Below are 21,992 nucleotides of genomic sequence, written 5' to 3' on the forward strand. Positions count from 1 at the left end.
TATATTATTCCTTATCAAAATTCAATATACCTTTAAAGTTCTTCAGTTTGGTCAGAGGATGGAGAAGGAAAATCTGCCAATGTCTTAATCTTAGTAGCACTAGTTTGAATCCTACACCATTACCACACAGTAGGAAAAAAAATTCCAAGTACTCCTTGAAGACCTCTTCAAGGTCTGCGCCTACAGCACTTTTTTACAAACGACACACTACTGTCAAGTCTCAGAACTCATATGTAAATTTATACAATGAGATTTTGAGCAATTGTCCGTTATACTTCAAAAATACTGAGAATACATACATATAATCAGCATATTTTTAGCCTCAGAAATTAAAACAAATTCTAAAATTTGCATTTTAGATGTATTAAAACTCAGGAGTTTATTCGACAAGCAGGGAAGTACATTAAACATGAAGTGATTATATAATCCAAGTGTGTAACAAATACTCCATGATTACCATAAACATTGGTTTTCCAGCACTTTATGCTTCAGTACTGAAGACACCAAATGACGTTTCCTTAGAATAATTAACACAAAAATTATGCATAAACTGTTGACCTTTTCTGGAAGAAAAGTGGATTACGGAAAAATAAAACTAAAAATCACCATGGCTTGTTACTACTTCCTTTTAAGCCATAAGCCAGAAATCATTTGTTAGACAGATACTAGGCAGTGACTGAAAGCTCACCAGAGTGGAGAGAGGGGAACAATCGTATTTTTTTTTTAATCAATATATTCATATTTTCATTGGGTTAAAATAAGTTCATTGCATCTCAGTTCTCTTTGCTCTCTTCTTTCAAACAACCTAACATCTGTCAGTAGTAGAACTTAATATATAATTTAGTATAATTATGAAACAAAGTTAGCATTTCAGTTCATAGAATCACAGAATGGCTTAGGTTGGAATGGACCTTAGAGATCATCTATGCCAAACACCCTTGGCAGGGATGCCTCTCAACTAGATTTGGCTGCTCAAGGCCTCATCCAACCTGGCCTTGAACAACCCCAGGGAGGAAGCATCCACAACCTCCTTGGGCAACCTATTCCAGAGTCTCGCCACCCTCACAATGAAGAACTTTTTCCTCCAATCCAGCCTAAACCTAGTCTCCCTCAGCTTAAAACTATTCCCCTTGTCCTACTGCTAGACACTCTTATGAAAAGTCCCTCTCCAGCCTTCGTGTAGGGTGCCTTCAGATACTAGAAGAGAACTATAAGGTTCCTTCAAAGTATTCTCTTCTTTAGGCTGAACACCTTCAGTCCTCTCAGCCTATTCTCACAGCGGAGATGCTCCAGCCCTTGGATCATCTTTGTGGCCTCCTCTGGACTCAGTCCAACAGCTATGTGGAACAGACACTGCAAAAGATGGACTAAAACATCTTTGCCTCATAAAAATGCTGAAAACTTTTTTTAATCACAAATTCTAACTCAAAAGCCAAGAAGTTAGATTCTTCATCCTTTTTGCTGCAATAATTATACACTAATTATAAGAAAGTCAACAAAGTACTGCACCTACCTTTGGTTCATTGATCACTTCTGCTGTACCATTCAGCATTCCCTGCCAAATTCTTGAGAGGTCTCGGAGGTTGAAGACATAATGGAATTTGGCTGGTGTGGGCAGCATTTTTATCTTGGTAGCCTGCCACAGCCTGCGTGTCAGTGGAACCAATTTGGCTACTGTATTCTTCACATCCTCTGAAAATCCCCGCTCATTGCAATAATGCCCTTCTCCAATTACACCTGGAGGGATGGAAATAAGATTGAAGATTTTTGTATGACACACTACTGTGACACCTATGATCTTCATACGTTTTTTCTTTTTTATCCCCAAAACATTTTCCAATGTGTTGAAATGGTTTTCTAGTCTTTATTCAAATCTTGATTCACCTGCTCCTAACAGCATTCTGCCACCACCTCACTGGGTATTTAGCTCTTACTTAACTGTCCATTAGAAAGGTTTTGTCTACATAAATAGCTCACACAGCCTTTGCATAACTAATCTCTTCTCTGAGACCAATATGATGCTGTCATTTGTGAAAACGTAGTTATTAGTCACTTATTCTTAGCAGCAGCAGCACCTTAGCAATTCTCCAGCATTGTCATTAAAAGTAGGAATGGCCTTCATGCTGTCCTTTATAAGGCTTAGTATACCAATAGATTCAGAGCTGTAACTGGACCCAAAAATCTTAGAGAGTGATGAAATGGCAGGTGGGAAGTGATTACTTAAGGAAAATGTGCTGGTAAGAACATCAGAAAGGGGATTAAGCCTCTATTTTAATCATAATGTTTATAAATAGGAGGGTAAAAATCAACTACCAGTTTCCAAAACGGGATGGATATATAGCAAATTTCCCTTTACCAAAAATTTTGTCAATGGAAGAATTAGAAGGCAGAGTACAGTTGAACACAGAAAAATGTCTCTTGAGTCTCTGTGGAATATCGTTGCGACCTCCCCCAGGGTGGATCATGGCAGCCAAAAACTGAATGTCCACAATGTTTGTAAATTCACCAGGTTTTTCAAGGTTATAAAGTCCATTTTGTTCCATCAGCTGCCTAACTATTTCATTAGTGACCTGTAAAATAACCAAGTGTTATATTACAAAATATTATACATGCAGCTAGATAAAATACAAAACATAATTAGGTGCATGAAATACTTCATAAAGACTATACAATTATTTTCTCCCCCAAACTCCTTTTTCCTTCAAGAGATAAATGCACTACTAGGAATTAGCACATACAGATTGTCTGTTTCATTGGTAGTATCTGTGGACAAAACCCCCAGAAGCAGAGGAGAATTCCTAGCCTAGAATTAATGCTTCATGCTTCATTCTTACTTGAATGTTGTATGATTTCATGATTTTCAAGACTGCTGTATTGGAATTCCTTCTCCATTTTAACACAAATTTTCCATTTTCTTCTAATCATGCCCAAGAATCTTCACATGTTGCATTTGCTGCCAAGTATTTTGATTTTTGTAAACAGTCAGTCCCCAGCTTTCTTGTAGGTTCCCTTCAGATACTGGATGGCTGTTACAAGGTCTCCCTGGAGCCTTCTCTTCTTCAGGCTGTCTAGACAGGACAGGTGCTCCAGCCCTCTGAACGTTTTTGTGGCTCTCTTCTGGAACTGCTCCAGCAGGTCCATGTCCTTCTTGTATTGAGGGCCCGAGAGCTGGACACAGTACTCCAGGTGAGGTCTCAACTGAGTAGAGTGGCAGAATCACCTCTTTTGAGCTGCTGGTCACACTTCTGAGGCAGTCCAGGATGCAATTTGCCTTCTGGGCTGCAAGGGCACATTGTTGGCTCACATTCTGCTTTTCATTCACCAGTATCCCTAAGTCCTTTTCTGCAATGCTGCTCTCTCTCACATCCTCCCTCAGCCTGTATTGATAACAAGGTCTGTCCAGACCCCAGTGCAGGACCTTGCATTTTTCCAGGTTCACCTGGGCCCAATTCTTGCAGTCAGTGTTTATATTTTCAATTAATTCATAACAATATAAACCTAGATGGTTTCTCTCTACTTGTGTGTCTGAGAAGACAATTTTACATTGTAGCAAGGAAAAAACCCCAACCAAACCAAAAAAAAAAAAAAAAGAATAAAACAAGCCAGCAAACAAACCAACCCACCTTTTGCCTTCTTTTTCCCCCTCTTTTACAGTCTTACCTGATCTCCCCATTCATTTATTATGGGCATATTCACATCATCAATGAAGACTGTCATCTTTTTGCCAGTGGGTGGGCCATACGTCGTGCCCATGCGTTTGTCCACGTAACTTTCTATTGTACGCTGTTCAAAAGGAATTACTAGCATAGTTACAAAGAGCCTTTCTTTTCATATATGATTAAATCACTTCAACATATTAATACTTTTACTAAGGAAGGTTTCAACAACACATCTTCCACAGGTAGTTGTATTAATGCAGCTAAAATGTCTGAAGTCCCATGCTATGGAGCATTAGGTTGGTATCATATATAATGAATATCTAATGTGGACAACCATGCCTAAATATGAAAATTTTTTAAACTATTTCAAGCTTTTCTTTGATTTTTTTAAATTTATCAACAAAATTATTACTAGCAATCACACAGAATCACAGAATACAGTTGGAAGAGACTTAAAGATCATCCAATCCAACCATTGACCCAGCACTGAAGGGTCAACACTAAACCATGTCCCCAAGCGGCAGGTTCACAAGGTGCTTAAACACCTCCAGGGATGGTGACTCCACCACTGCCCCGGGCAAACAATTCCAGTGTTAGCTACTAGCAAAAAAAGATGAAACTAATAATCTGTCTGATCTGAAAGAGGTGATTTTTGAAGACTTTCCCAGCAATATACATCATAAAAGCATACAGTGATAAACGCACATATACATAGACTTGATGAAATTACTTGATAGCAGACTTACCACTACTTTATCTCCCATCATCTTTCCACTGTTCCCTTCCTATTAAGGTCACATGAAAGCTCACTTAACCATGCACAGTTGTTCTTTGGTGCAAAACTAAATACCTGTATTCTTACATTGTGTCTAAGCTCCTGTACAGTAGCCTGGAAAGTCTTCTTACATAAACAATATAAGTTAGACCAAGATTTTAGAATGTCAGAGTAAATTAAAAGCACATGTGTCATAACAGACAATGCTTTGGTCTAGATAGTTATCAGAGACTTCACTGTTAGTCTTATACATCTCTTTAAGGTGTCTTAATTATCAACATATTATCATCTATAATCAATAAGCTTAACACCTATCTTATATCTGTCTTGTTTCTGTAGCCCAATAAATAAAAGGAAAAATACTAAGTAAAATAAGACCAAAATTACACACTTGTATATTAAACATAATGATAGTTTCTACTTTGTTATATAGAGACATGATACATGATGCATCAAGCTTACAGGCAGCACTTCCAGTTGCAGTACAGACAGTGCTTTGGCTTGGTGTAATAAATTGCATTAAAAATATTTCCCATAGATATTGCTAGCAGATTAAGGAAACTTGATATAATTCAAAGTAGCTCAGTAGAAATTTGGCCAGACAGCACTGTCCAGGATTTAAATATGTTTGATTCTATTTAGTGCGACTGTGCTTCATGCACTACGTATTTAATAAGGAATTTCATTTACTGAAATTTAAATTGCAGACAGCACACTTTTTATAATAGTTTGCTTGTGGGTAGCACTTATATTAACCATGTAAATTCACTGACAGCTCTATCTAATTAGCAATACATTTGATACATTGATACATTTGGCTCAAAAACATTAAATGTGATAAAGCAAATAATATGCATGGTACTGTAATAGTTCAAGAAAAGCTCATCACCAAAGAAGATGAAGGGAACATGTTTTCTACTAAATTCTAAAGCCTTTTAAATCATGTAAAGATACTTAGCCTATTTGAGCAGGTCATTTTTTGTTTCTTCATTCATTTTTAATTAAAACAATCATTTTCAAAAGATCCCCCTAGCAAATTCCCAGAACTATCTCTGAATCCAGTCATGTTGTATTAAAGTGAATGATTACCATACCTGGAAAATTAGTGGGGTAGTTGCAGATGAAAAATTGAAACTCTTAGCCATGTGGATTTCAGGGTTATATTTTGACATAAAAGCTTTGATGATAACAGTCTTTGCAGTTCCTTGTTCACCAATTAGTAGGACAGCCTAGACAAAGACAATATTGGAAAAGCAAAACACAAGAGCTGGGTGTTTTGGCAAAGTCTCAGCAACCCAATTTAGCTTTTAAACTCAAATGAAACCAGAAAAGTTATGTAAAGTGAATTCTCAGCAAGAGACACATAGAAGCAAAATAGTGTCTCAGACTTGCAAGCCTTATGAGTTAAAAATATTTGCAGTTAATGGTCATGTCAATCAGCATGATTTAACTCACAAAGGAATTAATTGTTTGTAAAAGGAGCTGATTATTGGAAAAAGGATGTACCCTCTAGAGTCTCAGTATCTGAAAGATTTCAATTGTTGTTGTTATTTACCATATCCTTCTTATCTGACACAATTACAGTGAAGAACTTAAAGGTACGTAAATTCTGTAACTGCCCCATGTGGGCAGAGTTCATATCAGTGTGGCATTCTGCTGCCCTGTGTGCTGTCCCCTCTACAACAGCTGCCTTAAAATTTTGTTTCTGTTCTGACCAAATCTCAGTTGTAATTACCTTTATTTCAACTGCAGAAAGAATGGCTGAGGGAAAGACAAGCCTGGAAGCATTGAGTATTCAAGAATTCAATTAGATTTACATGAACCTAGCTCCTCGAATCACCATTTTATACTAAAAATAATGAAGTCCTTTCTTTTAAATATATAGTGTTTCACTTCTAAATCAAAACCTTATAGAAAAAAACATAGAAAAAGCACCTTGCCCTGTTTTGCAATAGTTTCAATCAGGAAATCCATTCTCATATTGTCAGCATTAGGCACAAAAATGGAGCCATACTCTGGAGTCCTGCTACTTGGATATACATACTCTTCAACACATGTATTCCAGTGTGTCCATTTACCTAAGAAAGAAACTAAGATAATATTTTAGAAATACAAGGCATCATTGCTTCTTTAATTTTCCATTGAGATGACTCATCTGACAGTGCCTCTGTCTAACATACAGTAATCCCACTCTGTAAATTCATACCAAAATTATAGAATCTTATTTTCATAGACTCTCCCAGGTTGGAACTAAAAGGATTACTGCTCTCTCCTACGTAATTTAGGAGGCTTGTCTATTTTTGTTCACTTCACAATTCATCAGCACAAAGTCTACGCAGCTTTCTGTAGCAATATATCCACATTCCAGTTTCTCAAAGGAAACAGGGAAAAAGCTTTACTACACCACCAGTAAAGTTTAGCTATAGAACAAAACCTGTGAACGAACACAAAACAAGGTAAGCTACCAAAAAACCAACCAAACAAACAAACAAAAAAAACCCCTTCTGAATTAATTATCTAAAAGAAAATAAATTTTAAGCTATTTTTAAGTTTTTCCCCACATCATCCAGCTGGGTTACTAACCGTCAGATGCCACATGATAATCAAACATGGTATCTTCACTGCCTTCTGGGATAGAGGGAAGATCAAGCTTTATTGTTGCATGGTTTCGAAGCCAGTGCTCCATTTTGCATCTGTCTTCCAGTTCTAGTAATGCTCCTACACTCCACATGAGAGAGAAGACATACAGTCTTTCCAAGTGTTTTGGAGTCAATTCCCCTCCTTGATCCTGAAGGATTGATTTAGATTTTTATTTTCATTAGTCTGAAAATTCTACTTGATAATCATTAATAACATCAGGTTAAAAGCCTTTGGTCATGTTTAAATTACTGACATCTTTGTATACTAAGTCATCAAAGAATCTCCTCTGCACACAACCTCATGACTTAAAATTACCTCCATTAGATTAAGTAAATATAAAAAAATATTCATTTGCTTTACCTTAGGTGGGATAATGCCCTGTAGCACATTAATGCTCTGCATAATCACAAAGGCTTCTAACATCTCAATCTTGCATTGCAGAGACTGAATGCTGAAGCAGTACAAATCTGGGAATGATGATGAATACAACTGACGCAGAATTTCAGCCTCTTGGAAGGAGCGTCTTTTCAAAAATCCCTAATAGAAAGCATGGAGAGAAAATAAATTTAGTGCCCAATACAAATCTCAATAAATCCAACTCTAGTAATGAAAAGTTGGTATCTTTTGGAGGGGCTCAGATTCTCTGCTACTGGCGTAGATTCTGTAAGAAGCTCTCAGAAGCTCCTGCACCTCCATGCCAGACCCGCTTCTGGCCAAGACCAAGACCATCAGTACTCTATTGGGTAAGTTCTTTTGTTTGGGGAGCTCTTTTGTCTTGGAGAGGAGTGAGATCCAAGAAAGACAACTATGCAGATACTGAGGTCACTGAGGAAGGAAATGGGGAGACATACCAGTGCAGCCATTTCCCTGCTGCTGAGCCCTTGCAGCTCTTAGAGATCAATAGTAGAGCAGAATCACATCTGTAGCCCATGAATAACCCCCCAGTGGAGCAGAGGACTATCACCTAAGAAGGCTGTGTCTCTGAGGGATGCCCACACTGGAGCAATTAGTCATTGGGAGAACCACAGCCTGTGGAAGAGATACAAGTTTAATGAGGACTGTCTCCTTTGGGATGGACACCACATGGCTCCAGGGGAGGACTGTGAGGAGTGGCAGAAACAACATGGAATAGACTGGGACTGACTGCAAGCCCATTCCCTGAACCCAGCACCGCTGTAGGGAAGGAGGTAGCAGAGCTGGGTCCAGGAAGAAGAGAGGGGTGGAGGGAAGGTGTGTTTATGACAGAGTTGTATTTATCACTGTCCTGCTCTGATTCAGTTAGTGAATTGGTGGTGGATTTATGTAAATTAAATTCACTTTGTTTCCCTATGTTGAGTCTCTCCCTTGCTCAAGACCATAACTGTTGAGTGAGTCCTCCCCCTCCTTCATGTTAACCCTCAAGTCTTTTTCTCCTCCCAATTCCACTGGAGGAAGCTAGGAGTGAGCAAGCAGCTACAGGGGCTACCAGGAAGTTAGCATTTTAACAACCAAATTGTTCTTCAGTTGTAAAAAATACTTTGCATTACAACTCTGTCCCAGAGTGAAGTATCCATATTTCTAATACCCTAATAAGTTGATTATGTTCCTGAAAAAAATTACATTGTTCACTCTTGTATAAACCACCAGAAACACTGTTATATTGAATACTGACCTATAAGTTTATATAATGTAAGAGCTATTTCATAGCTAAAGTCACAAAATTAGGTCTCAACACAGTGAAGTGTTGAATAAGAAACCAGTAAAATTTTCAATAAATGATCACCAAGCTATTGTACCTCAAGGATAGGGCTCCAGTTGAGAACTGATGAGCTCATGAATACCATCCCATTTCTTGAAACTGTTGCTGGAGAAGCATTATCAATATTATGGGGTTCAAAGACTATTTTGCAATTTGGCGCCATGGGTATCCGATCTCCATTTGCTAGCGTCAGAGTTCTGTTATCATCCAGGACAGAGTTAAGGTTCTCAATCCAAATAGCATCAACTGGACCATCAAGAACTATCCAGATATGGTCACCTATAATCCAGAATAACAGATAAAAATGCCTGTTGGGGAAGTTCTTGTTTCTTTCAAGGATCATTTTCTTCTGTTTGCAAACAAATTTTGAACTAATTCTGAGTTTGCACGTGCAGCTAGTGTCAGTTTTTAACACAATTACCAATTCCATCACTCAGTTTCAAATAAGTACTTCACATCATCATCAGTTGGCAATAATTATCCATTGCTCAGCACATAAAGTTTCATGAACATAAGTCATGAGTTTTTAACAGTCTGGAACATTTTTATGGATTTGTTTTTTCTCATAGTAATACATTAGATTTATTTAAACTTAGATAAAACAACATAAGCAAGATAGAAACTAGAGATCTATATCAAACCTCCAGTCATTTGTTTCCAAAGTGTTTGTGTAAATGTAGTGAGAATAAATAAAATGAACGTTTGAAAAATGACGTTTTTAAACAGCATTCCCACTACAGTAAAAGAGGTCTATTAGGGGAAGATTCTTGTCCATTCTCTTGCTTGCAAAATTGATCCAGCTCCCTTAGAAATGTTTTCTGATCTTCCCACTAAGTAACAGAAATGGATCTTAAAACCTGCCTCTCTTTCCTGATACAGCCTCTTAGGAGTCTACCATGGCTGCTGGAAACCAGGTAGAAATCCTGACAGCAACAAAGTATTTTAGAGCAGACCAGTGCTGGTAGAACTGACTTTTATCCTTCACTTCTCTTCCATGCAAGGGCCTGTCATTTGAATGAGATCAGCAAATTCAGTGAAACAGCGTTTGCTACACTACGTAGTTCGAACACAAAGCATTTAGAACAGAGCTTATCCAGCAGGTAGAAGCAATATTCCAATACTTGCAGCAATATTCCAATAGTTCTATGTAAGTAATTTTGAAAAAAATAATTAAAAATTAAAAAATTTAAATGCCTGTTAATCTGCTTTAGAGAGATGTCTTGCATCTTGTTTTGGTTTGGGGACAATTCTTATTTGTTATACCTTTTTTGGCTCTTAAAGTTTTTCTCCAGAGCACTGAAAATATTCCATCTGTCCAATCATTTGTTGCCACATCAAGATGACCAAACATTTGTGAAGCAGTTATAGCTTTGGGATTCATTCTCATTTCACGATGTGGCTGTCCACAATCTATGAAGGCAAATAATCAGTTAGTTTTTTATAGTTCTTTTCAACGGTCAGGCAGCTTTGACAAATTCGAAATCATTACAACCAAGTGTATGTTTCAGTATGCATTCACTACTACAAGAAGTGTTGTATTTACTTGGAAAACTTATCTCTTGATATACATCAGTACTTGTTAACTCCAGCAAACAAAATGTAAAGTACAAAAAAGTTCTGCAGCTTTTGAAAGTACAATTCATATTTCATCGATTTATTAGGAACAGAAGAGTAGCTAGATTAAATTTATCCAAGGGTTGGTTTAGTACTGTGAAGGCTTATCCAAAAAAATAGAGTTTTAAAGCCTTTGGTCTGAATGCACTTTTAGAAAATCCAATTACTAAATACCAGACAGATGCTACACATGATTGTTTTTTTGTTTTTCCAATTTTGCACTTGCATACGTCTTGGAAGAGGGAAAGTATATGACATTGCTATACTCCTGTGAAGTGCCTTAGGCAGTTAAATTCTGTATTGCCATATGATAAAATCACACAGGCTTTATATTTTCCTCATTAACAATACCTTTAAAACTCCTATGCCAGACATCTTTAGGAAATCCCATTGTCATGAAACTGTCTAGGTGGCCATGGGACAAGAAGGCGGCAAGTTGATTTACCTCACTTCAAGACCCAAGGTCATTTACAATCAGCAGCTGTTTGTGCTAAATGAAGATCCATGAAGCTGGCCGGCCAAAGAGCTGAAGGAGGGAATCTTATGAATAAAAGACTGCCCTGTTTTGGCTAAATCTTCAAAGCAGCTTTTGAGGGCCAGCATGCCTGTACAAAGATCTTTGTCTAATTAACTGTAATTTTAGTATTAAAGCTAATGAGGAAAATCAAGTACATGATAAACATATAGGACTGTATTACTCAATATCCCTCCCAGGGACAACCTGGGCTGGGGTGTAAAAGCCGTGAGAGGGACATCTCAGGATGCCCTTCCTCTGGCATGGGGGAACACACATGCTGCTGACTTTGGTACCAAAGTTAGCAAGGGAGATTGAAGCATGAGCCAGCACAAGCACCACCACTAGCTGCAGTAGCAGCTGAGACCAGGAGAGAAGACAGAGATGATGATGGACAATGGGCTGTGCTCCTTTTCCTCCACCCAAGACAGGGATGCCTTTCTTGGTGAGAATTGCACTTTCAATATATGGCTAAACTTGTGCTGCATTACTGCTAGAGCTACTGCTAAGGTTTGCATCTCTGATGGTGTTTGGCGTTACCCAGGATTTATTAACCTTGCAGTCAGTGCAATCCTGAGTCTGTAGTATCTGTCACTTTTAAATGATTTGTTTTAACGTTCTGAGCTGTGTCAGAGCAAGCCCTTATCAAGACACTGAAAAGTGGTGGCAAAAGTTAATTTTGCCAAATAGTTACATCAATAGTCCTGGGCTCTGAGACAGGCAAACATCAGGGTCTTTCACCTGAACATGACACCAATATTAAAACTTAATCACATATCAGAAATAATATGTTGGAAGAAAGCCCCCAAAATGGCTTACATTAAAATGTTAATTATAATCAGAGTTCACTAATATGTAAGACAGAAACCTGGCGGATCATATAGTTTTTACATTTCATGAGGTTATGCCAGAAGATCAGCTCAAAAATTCTATTGCAGCAACTTTGTTTAGTAGTAGTTCACATCTCAGTGCTACACAATTACAGGAAATGGTATAATGCAAACATTTGGTTTTTTCCACATTTTTTCCTAATTGGAACAATCATTAACATTGCTATGTAGAGCTTACAGAGTTTCTTTAGCACACTAAGGTACTGGCTGAACTATTTCTACAGAAAGTGTTCTGGAATATTGTATAAGCAGCCTACTGAAGTCTGTGAAATGGAGTAACACATTACCTCAAAAGAGAAGTTTTTTCTCCTCCAGCTATGATTTTTTTAGTTTAATGAGATCAAACAGAAGTTCTGTCACTAATAATTTTTCTGAGAATTACAGATTACAAAAAACACACTCCTCAAGCATCCATCCAGAATGCAAAATGAATACCCTTGAAGATTTTGTCACTGCTTAAACCAGGAACTATCTCCCAGCAGCAACAAATGACAGAAGTAGGCATTTTACACTGCACACAAAGATCCTTTCTTGTGAACTATGCTCAAAAATAACTCAATACTTATGATTAGTGGTAGTGGTTTCAGCATTACCTCCACCAAACTCAACATTTCTAGAACAATAACTTCTGATATAAGTCTTGTAATATTTTAAATAAGATATATTTTATATGACTTTGAAAGTCAAATGTTTATAAACTTTTAAAAAGTACTACGACAATGATTAATATCGCAACGCACAAACTGACTGTTCCAGTAATACATTCTTTCAGTGAAGCACTTCAGGCTTTCTGTGAAGAAACAACATGGTTTAAAGTTTACAATGTAACGGTTTAGTAGCAGCTTACAATGTAAATATTCATATACCTGTCATGGCTTTCATTAAAGTGTGGATGCAAACAGTTTTTCCTGAACCACTAGGTCCTAGTGTCATCAATCCATGCCTTACTCTCTGAGTTTCAAAAAGTTGGATAACTTTCAGTTTCCAAGGAGGATGACAAACAAGTCCAGCCTCCTCCACCTATATAGACAGTGACAGAAAAAGAAATTACTGTTGATTTCGGGCACAAGATACTCTGATGCTGTGAAAAACCCAAATCTTCAGCAGAATACTACATTCTTTGTAAAGGCTTTGTGTATATAAAACACACATGTATACATGTAAAAGTCCAACTCTTATCTCAAACCTTGTGTGGTGAAAATGGCCCTGTCTTTCTTCTTTATGGTTCAAGTTGAGACCTGCTCCTTGCAGTTAACATTAGGAGAAGATAAGCACTTTGTCGGTGGGAACATTGTCTTTCCCCTGAGTTGCAGCATTTAGCAAATACATTAACTGCGGCAAGGAGAGGTCTATAATGGACACTACACTGGAAGGAGCTCATGCAAATCACCATTGCCTCTCTACACTTCCTGTGTAGACTGGGGATGCCATCCATCTCCTAAGGGTATAGAGGGACAGAAATTTTTTTGATCTGGTGTGCACCCACCGCTGAAGAACTTCAGATCCGGACTGATCCTGTGAGGTGTCACTAGATCCAAGGGTGGTGATATTTTACTTTCTATCTTACTCTCTCTCCCCTCCTATCTTTTCCTCTTGATAGTCACTTTTCTTTTCCTTTCCGTGATAGACATAACCTAGTTGTGCCTTAAAGTAGTTGGCAAGAAAATAATGCCTGCACAAAACCACCTTTATCTGCACCATTTATCATTGTTAGGGAAAAATAATAAATTGTTTTGCACTGCTCCTCTGAGTCACACTGCCTCTGCAGCCCTGCCGTGCAGGGATAGCCTCTTTCAGGGGATCATGACAATTCACCTCACTCATGGTACCCTGAGTGAAAGGAGACAAGGTAAACAGTTGATACATTATGTATATAAAAAACTCACAGAATAACAATTACATTTCAACTCAAGTATAATTTCTGGTTTTAAATTATGTCCTACAAAAATTCCAAGGCAATAATATCAAGTAAAAAGAGGACTAACTTTTTACTGATAAGACAAACATCAGCTTTGCAGTTGCTGTCACATAGTTAGAATCATGGAACTAGCACTACCAATTGCTAAGGTTAATAATATGTCAATGGTAAAAAATTACAGAAAAGCTTACTGTAAATAGTGAAACATATTATTACCAACTGGGTAGGTTAAACACAAATACTTCCTTAGATGTTACATCACTCACGTTATGCCAAAGCAGCACAGATCAAGAGAAAGGTTACCTGTTTCTCAATGGCAGCTTCAAGTTCAGGATACCCTACTTTATCAAGCTGGATATTTGGAAACAGATCTTCAATTAGACTCAGGAATAAGGGTTCATCTTCATCAATCTAGTGAAAATCAGGGGGAGAAAAACCTCACAGATTAAAACTCATTTTATTTATTATAGTGTCTTAAAAAACAATCCGTAACACTTGTGTAGCTAAATAAATACTGGAAAACATAAAGAGTCACCAATAGGAGCCATCTAAATGCTAAACACTTTAACAGAACACAGCAGAATATGATGCTTCAAATAATCAAGCTACTGAAAATAAACCACTGACATACAGATTGGATTCATTAAAGTAGATTATATCAATTACATTTATACAAAGAGTAAATTATTTGTCTAAGGTGTGAAAAACCACAATAAAGGAGATTAAGTATCACAGCAAGAGAAGAGGTTTTAGCTATTTCAGATGAGACAGTACTCAATACTATGAATAACGGAGTGACTAAATACTTTAGGTCAAAGGTTCTAAAGACATTATGACATAGACTTCTATGTGGTCCCTTATTTCTGTAGGGAGCAGGGGAAATATGCAAAAAAATAATTTCTAAACAGTTGTGGTTTAATCAAGGTAGGCAGCCAAGCAGCACACAGCACCCACAGCTCACACCCTCCCCAGCCCCATACAAGGTACTATGAAGAAAACTAGCTCTATCCTGGGACTGCGCAAGGTAATGGAACATTTCCGTGATAGCTTCAGTGTAAAGGCCACATCCAATGTTCCAGTGATCATCTCAGTAGATTTAAACTGTATTTCAAAAATTCACATAGATGCAAAGTGCAGTCTAATTAATTTACCAGGCCCTCAGAACTTACTAGTTTAGACAGGTTCATGTCTCTCAGCACACGCATGACAATGGTAGATTCAGTATCTGTGGGATTTGCTCTTTTTGCTGCTCCTAACGTACGCAGCACTGACAATATATTCCGCAAGCCAAAATCGTAATGCACCTGGAAGAAAAGCAAATTGGGGGGGAAATTTTCCCTGAGTTAACAGGGATGAAACCATTCTTATTTGCCACTTAAGATACGGATTTCTATGAGAAGTAGTACATGTAGCACAAATGCCTCCTAACATCCACAACTAATCTTTGGCTGTGTGACAATGGAAGGCTTGGTTCTCCACCTCTGCTATCACCTACTAAACTGTAAGGGGTGACAGAAAAGGAAATGTAATCTCAAGTCTTTGAACCAATATAAGATTCCCAAACACTATTAAGAAATAAACTAACTATTATTATTAATTCTCTGAGGACATTAGAAGTTGATTTTATTTGAAAAACATCTAAACAAGCATAGGCAGCACAGACCAAAAATCCAGCTAATACATAAGTTCTTTATTTGTCTCAATTATCACCATTCACTGAAGCAGTGCTTTGAATGATAGTCTTATTCTTGCACAGATTATTTGTAGATAATTTGCCCTTATCCTCCAGGGCTGCACTACAAAATTGCAAGTGTCATTTAGCTTAGTGGACATGAACTATTTTCTTCATGAAGATACTACTAATTTATGACACCATTTATAGTTTTTCCTTAAGATAATTTTTCCTCATCTAAAAATAATCACCTGCTTTGACAGTTGTTCTTCACACAGCTTGTACAGTGTGAAGAACTTCCTTGCCAGTACAACATTAGCAATGAAACCACAACTAGCCAGTTTGACACGAATTATAATTTGACGATCAGGAACCATCATAGCCACTGAACGGAAGTTGATCTTCAAGTTTTCAGGAAGTTCCTGTCGTCCAGCATATCCTGGATTCTGGAGAGAAGGAAAGGTTTTGAAGATGACTGCATCTTGCACAAACTGAAGAATCAGAAATGTGTAATGTAGCTTTTTGGCTTTAAATCACATGTCAAAATGAATTGATATGCAGATTTACCACCATATCTCTACAGCATTTTAGCCTCCCTTACATCCAAGAGGTATGAAAAATGTTCCACATAAACACTTCAAATATGTATTTGTCTTATACAGCTCAGTTTTACTAGATACTTCTACCCCTATCTAGAAGGCCATTTTTCTGTACTTGTAGCAAAAAACATACTTTGGGAAGCAGAATGTAGCAAGCAGAAGTAATCTGACACTGAAATAACAACTTGTAGTTACAGTGCAGGCTGTTAATTGCATGCACTTGATGTTATTGAAACAAACCTGTAATGGGTTAACATCCTACTTTGCTCCAACACCAAAAAAAAAAAAAAAAAAAAAAGGGTTTAGATAAGGAGTTGAGTTAAAGAGCTTTAATGAGAAAAATGAGATAATACAATGCACCTTGGTCTATTTGCAGAAAAAGCACAGTGAAATGCAGAAGCAGAAAGCCAGCGACCTAAACCCCCCACTCATCCTGTCCCATGCCAACCTCAACAAAAGAAACCAGCACGCCCAAACCCAGAAACCAAAACCAGACAGCTGATATGGTTTTAGTGTGAGAGTAAAAAAACCTCCCACACTTCCCCCTCCTGCCTCCTCCCTCTCCTCTTACCAAGAGACAAAACACAGAGGGAAAAAAAGGCAGAGAGTTTTCTTAGTTGATTTACACAGAATATTTTACTTCTCCACTATGAAGGTATCAGATTTCATCAGTATATATATGAAACAGAAAGAAAGGGAAAGGAAAAACACCATTCAGATCCCAAAAACATACAAGGACATATCCACATGCTTGAGACCTGGAGAGTCAGCAACTAAGAATCTCCTGTCCAGTATGGTAACACCCTACAGGCATAAAGTGTCATAAATTCATGATTTCTGATAGTGGCAGATATTACTGTGTTTCAAATCACTACACTACCAGAATAGGAAGCCTCTCATGTTACAATCTGAACTTCAAGAACATAATACTTTGCTCTAGCCAGCACTTTGATTTTGCAGTTATGACAGCAGCGTCAGATTGAATAGCAGCAGCAGATTCAACTCAACCCATGACAAACCCCTGTAAACTGTCTTTGTAGTAATGCTCTGTCTTCTCAAACTGTCAGTGAGTTCCTCAAGCTGAGTGACATAAAAGTTCATTTAATGTACCAGTTTAGAAGCAATTGTACAATCAACACCAGCGTATTAGAAACCTAGTGGATACCTACCATAGTAAGAAAGATGCCAAATTCTGGATTCATTTCCACATTATCTCCATCAGTAAAAACAAAGCGCTTTTTATGTTCCTTCTTACAAGTCAACACAATCGCAATTTGCTGTGCAGCTACTGATAGTACTGGTAAATCAATACGATTGAATTCATCAAAGCAACCCCAGGAGCCAGACTGAGCAAGACCTTCAAAGAGAAAAGCAACTAAGCCTCTGGCCATAATATTGTTAACCTCTTTTTGGTTCAATTCATAAGACAAAAATTAGGTTAATCTACCTCAGGAAAAACATGTCAATACTTGAGGATTGGGAAAGGCATAAGGAGAAGAGCTTTTCTTTTTCAAGAAAGAATTCACAAAGTTCTGAAAGTCCTCCAGCTTGACTGTGATACTACAGATTTTGATTTCTGATCCTTCTCTCAGTAACTTGAATGTATTCCTGCTCCTCCCTATCCCTCAAAAAAACCATCCCTGCAATAAGACTATGAAAATATGATGGATTGTCAATAGCTTACTGTGCCGATTAAAATGACCAATTGTGATGGGTTGAGGCAGACCCCCTTCCCACCATGGGCAGAAATAACAACTCAGACAAACAGATTGCAAAAGTGATGGAAAGTTTAGATAGAAAGCAGTGAATGTTTACAGAAAACCAAAAGCCCAGTGACAAAGAAAGATCCCAAAACAGTCCCAGGAACATCCCATCCCCACCTGAGGGTACACCCAAGACCCCCAGGGCCCCTTCTTCCCCCCCCCACTGCTAGGCTAGTCTCAGCTGGCCAGGTCTGAGACTGCCCATCCTCCGTGGCCATGGGTCTAGCCAGGCCCAAAGCCAGGAGACATCTCCCCCAGTTACCTGCTGATGGAGGAGGAAGAAAGAGAAAGTGCTAGACCCCGCACTGGATCTTATAGTGGTGCAGGAATTATGGTAGGAAATAACTAATTTCCTGTGTCCACCCACTGGGCTGGACTTGTGGACACAGGAAGTAAACACAGCAGGGGGCACCCAACCTAAACTGCAATACCAATAAACTTGCTTTCACCCAGAAACAAGTTAGGTCAGACTGTGCCAGAACTGCATTTTCCCTCAGATATTTATGGGAAAATAAAACCAAAAAAAAGTCATCAACAGAGTCACTTGCAACGGTGTGAAAGTCAGGGATCTCCAGTTCATCTCTAATTTGGCAGCTGCCATGACTGACAAGAATCAGTTTCAGGCGCAAAAAAAACCCCAAACACATTATCTCCATCTAACTTCAGTGAGCTGTGTCAATTGTTTTTAAAATACATAGGACTATTCAACTGATAAGACCTTTAACATTTGAAGAAGACAAAATACTGAAATCAGAATCAAACACATTCCACCAGTCCAGCAATAAATTTCACAGCTTTTTCATTTTGCACTGGCAATCCTCCTGGATATTTTAAGTGCCTTTTTGTGTCCTTTCATAAACTATATTAGATTTTTAGGCCATTCTTATTTCTTGGTGACAGTGTTGTATTTTATATTCATAACAAGACATTAATTACTTTGATTAAAATACTGAAAACCACCAGTTGATTATGTGTTGACTTTGCTTAGTAAAGATGTTCTCTTAGCATTTATAATTTTTGCACACTCCATAGAATTACATAATCACAGAATATCCTGAATTGTAAATGACTTTCAATGATCATCAACTCTAGCTCCTGACTCCACAATGGGCTACCTAAAAGTTAAACTACACATCTAAGTGTTGTCCAAGCAGGGCTTAGGGCCCTGACAGCTTTCCTGGGGAGTTTGTTCCAGTGCTTGACTACTCCTTCAGTGAAGAATATTTTTCTAATGTCAAATCTGAACTTCACCTGACACAGATTTAAGCTATTGCCTCATGTCCTATCATCCCTCTCCACTCTTTCTCATGAAAAAGCTGCACCTCATTGGCATAACCACTCAGTGATGAGTTGTGGCAATGAGGACACCCTTCAGTCTCCTTTTCTCTCATCTCAACAGACCTAGTATACTCAGCCATTGAGTTCTTTCATCATCTTTGTTGCTCTTCTTTGGACTCATTTAAATATTTTTACATGCTTCTTGGACTGCTGACCTCTAAACTGCACTCAGTATTTGAGGTGAGGCCATTCCAACACTGAGAATAGCAGGACAGTCACTTCTTTTGAAGTTATATTGTGCCTATTACACCCCAGGATACAGCTGATATTTTTAGCCAGTGGTCCACATCTTACCTTTGAAAATCCTCCCAAGTCCTCGAAAATCCATCTGGTCTGAACAGTTGAAGACCACTACATATTTTCCAAGGCACCGTCCCATGTCTTTGACGGTTTCAGTTTTTCCAGTTCCTGCAGGTCCCACAGGTGCTCCACCCAGGTTCATGCCTAAAGCTTGAGCCAAAGTGATGTAACACCTACAAGACAACAGGTTTTCGTCACTTAATGGGCTGCAGTCCACAGTTTTCTGTATGGCTAATATTGTAAGTCACAGAAACAAAAATATTAATGTATTCCATGTAAAATCATTTACTTTGATAAGATCATGAAGGATAAACTGCAGAGATCTGTTTTGGAATGACTAAATTGCTCTTGATAAAAGCCTAGGTTTGGCAACAAAGAATAAAGGAATAAATGGTTTGTTGGGTTTTTTCACCTGTCTGTAAGAGGTGTTATTACAAGCCTGTCAGTACAGCCCAAGAATTCATTTTGGTAAGTGAAACCCACATCAGTGATCTTAATCATCATTTTATCAGAGTCTTCATTAAAATAAAATCGACACTGTTTCAGCCACTCAAACTCTGTAGGGCTCTTGATATGCTTGCAACACTGAAAAAAAAAAAAAAAAGAGGAGGAAAAAGACTGTTACTCATGGTTAATATTTACTTTTGCATTTATATTATCTAATCCGAGTAGTACTGCAAAGGAAGCACTGCCACTAAACAGGACAAAAAACAGCCAGTAACATAACAATAGTGGAGATCCTACCTTGATTTTTTGTAACACAAACATCACTGTTGTGTTATCACTCTCTCGGAAACCCCTAAAGCAGCAAAGGAACTTTAGATCAGTGTTTCAAAATTCTAAATACAAATTAAGAGTCCATAAGCCTCAAACAAAAGTAATTACATTCAGTTAACATTCAAACTGCCATTTTCTTTTCACAGAATCACTGAATATACTTGGTTAGAAGAGACCTTCAAGATCATCTAGCCCAACATCCACCCATCACTGTAGAGTCAACATTAAACCATGTCCCTAAGCACCAGGTCTGCAGGTTGCTTTAGCACCTCCATGTATGGTGACTCCACCATTGCCCTGGGCAGACCATTCCAATGTTTGATAACCCTTTCAGTGTAGAAATATTTCCTAACATCCAGTCTAAACCTCCCATGGTGCAGCTGGTGTCAATTTCCTTCTAGCCCTGTCGCTTGCCACCAAGGAGAAGAAGCTGGAACCCTCCTTGCTCTGACCTTTCTTCAGGTAGTTGTAAATGGCAATAAGGTCTCTTCTCCAGACTGAACAACCCCTGCTCCTTCAGCCGATACTCATACGACATGTGCTCTAAGCCCTTCTCTGGACATATTCCAGCACCTCAAAGTCCTCCTTGTAGTGAGGAGCCCAGAATCGAACACAATACTCAAAGTGTGGCCTCACCAGTGATAAGTACAAGGGGACAATCACCAACCTGTTCCTGCTGGCCACCATGTTTCCAATACAAGCTAGTAGATTTAGGCAGTAAATGCTTTCATTTTCCTAATTTTAGTATCATGTGGCAGCATGAGAAGGTGTGAAGTGAATAAATATATTCTTAAGTAATAATGAGATATGTTATTGAAACTAGAACTGAGGAGACAGCAGCATCAACCAACTTATTCCTGAACTATAATTCTATAATCTTTCTATTTACTTCATGAAACATGCAATGTAGTCCAGAGAAAAGGACAAATATTTGCAACAGAATGTATGATGGAAAAGAAGGCCCTAACTGATCATGCAACAGAGGCACCTAACTTAAGTGGGCCAACACAAAGCATTATAAAATTCTGTTACCGTTTGGGGACACTTGAGGGGAAATTAACACATGGATTGAAGCAATACCAGCATTTTTATAATACTCCAAGTGATCTAATCATCAGAGTCCTAAAATCAATTGTTTGTCTTAAAAGGCAATAGTTTCTAGGTATAGTAACATTTTCTTCACACCCTTTCACATTGTTTTACATGAAAATCACCTTATAGTTCATTGTACATTTTCAGTACTTACCAGACCATCAAAAATGTCCCTCTGATGCACATGAATAGTGATTAGTGCCTCATATTTAACTCGTTCAACTGAGGTAAGATCTTTTGTTGTCATATCTATCAGCGTGTTTAGGAGATCTAGGAAAAACTGGTTGGTCTTTCGCATAATTTTTTTATCATATCTGGCATTAGTCAAAGCTTCTTCTGAGTCTCTTGTCCAAATCATTTGAATCCCCAACAACCCAACCTTAGGAAACACAAAAGTTATGTGCTTCATAATAATCTTTTCTGTTTTGTTTAAAATGTACATTCACAGACACAGATAAAGTATATAAATGTATAAATAAATGTATAACATTATTTTTCATGCACCTATATAGATTTTGTTCAACTGCAACTGATGTATGTTTTCTGCATCCCAACTCCATTCATAAACATAGTGGAGTCCACACTTCAGCTTTGTAGATACTGCTTACAATGCACTGCTTATACAACTGTTCAATATAATTTAGAGCATATATAAAAAATGTATATAATGAATACACTTCATATACATGACTAATACCAAATC

General features: G+C 37.9%; 1 protein-coding gene across 1 annotated transcript in view; it reads right to left on the minus strand.

The window, feature by feature from the left end:
* The window catches only part of DNAH5 (dynein axonemal heavy chain 5), a 115,056-nt gene that overhangs the window by 43,725 nt on the left and 49,339 nt on the right, over positions 1–21,992 (minus strand). Inside the window, exons 34-50 of the mRNA XM_054164273.1 lie at positions 21,444–21,668; positions 19,833–20,005; positions 19,415–19,593; positions 17,189–17,376; positions 15,672–15,866; positions 14,918–15,052; positions 14,052–14,159; positions 12,697–12,850; positions 10,076–10,222; positions 8,850–9,091; positions 7,435–7,611; positions 7,018–7,222; positions 6,370–6,512; positions 5,529–5,663; positions 3,661–3,783; positions 2,357–2,570; positions 1,514–1,737 (exon numbers count right to left, since the gene is read on the minus strand). Coding sequence (XP_054020248.1) covers positions 1,514–1,737; positions 2,357–2,570; positions 3,661–3,783; positions 5,529–5,663; positions 6,370–6,512; positions 7,018–7,222; positions 7,435–7,611; positions 8,850–9,091; positions 10,076–10,222; positions 12,697–12,850; positions 14,052–14,159; positions 14,918–15,052; positions 15,672–15,866; positions 17,189–17,376; positions 19,415–19,593; positions 19,833–20,005; positions 21,444–21,668 — 2,967 coding nt within the window. The remainder of the gene's footprint in view (positions 1–1,513; positions 1,738–2,356; positions 2,571–3,660; positions 3,784–5,528; positions 5,664–6,369; positions 6,513–7,017; positions 7,223–7,434; positions 7,612–8,849; positions 9,092–10,075; positions 10,223–12,696; positions 12,851–14,051; positions 14,160–14,917; positions 15,053–15,671; positions 15,867–17,188; positions 17,377–19,414; positions 19,594–19,832; positions 20,006–21,443; positions 21,669–21,992) is intronic.

Source organism: Dryobates pubescens, chromosome 9 (assembly GCF_014839835.1).
Source record: "Dryobates pubescens isolate bDryPub1 chromosome 9, bDryPub1.pri, whole genome shotgun sequence".
Taxonomy (NCBI): Eukaryota; Metazoa; Chordata; class Aves; order Piciformes; family Picidae; genus Dryobates; species Dryobates pubescens.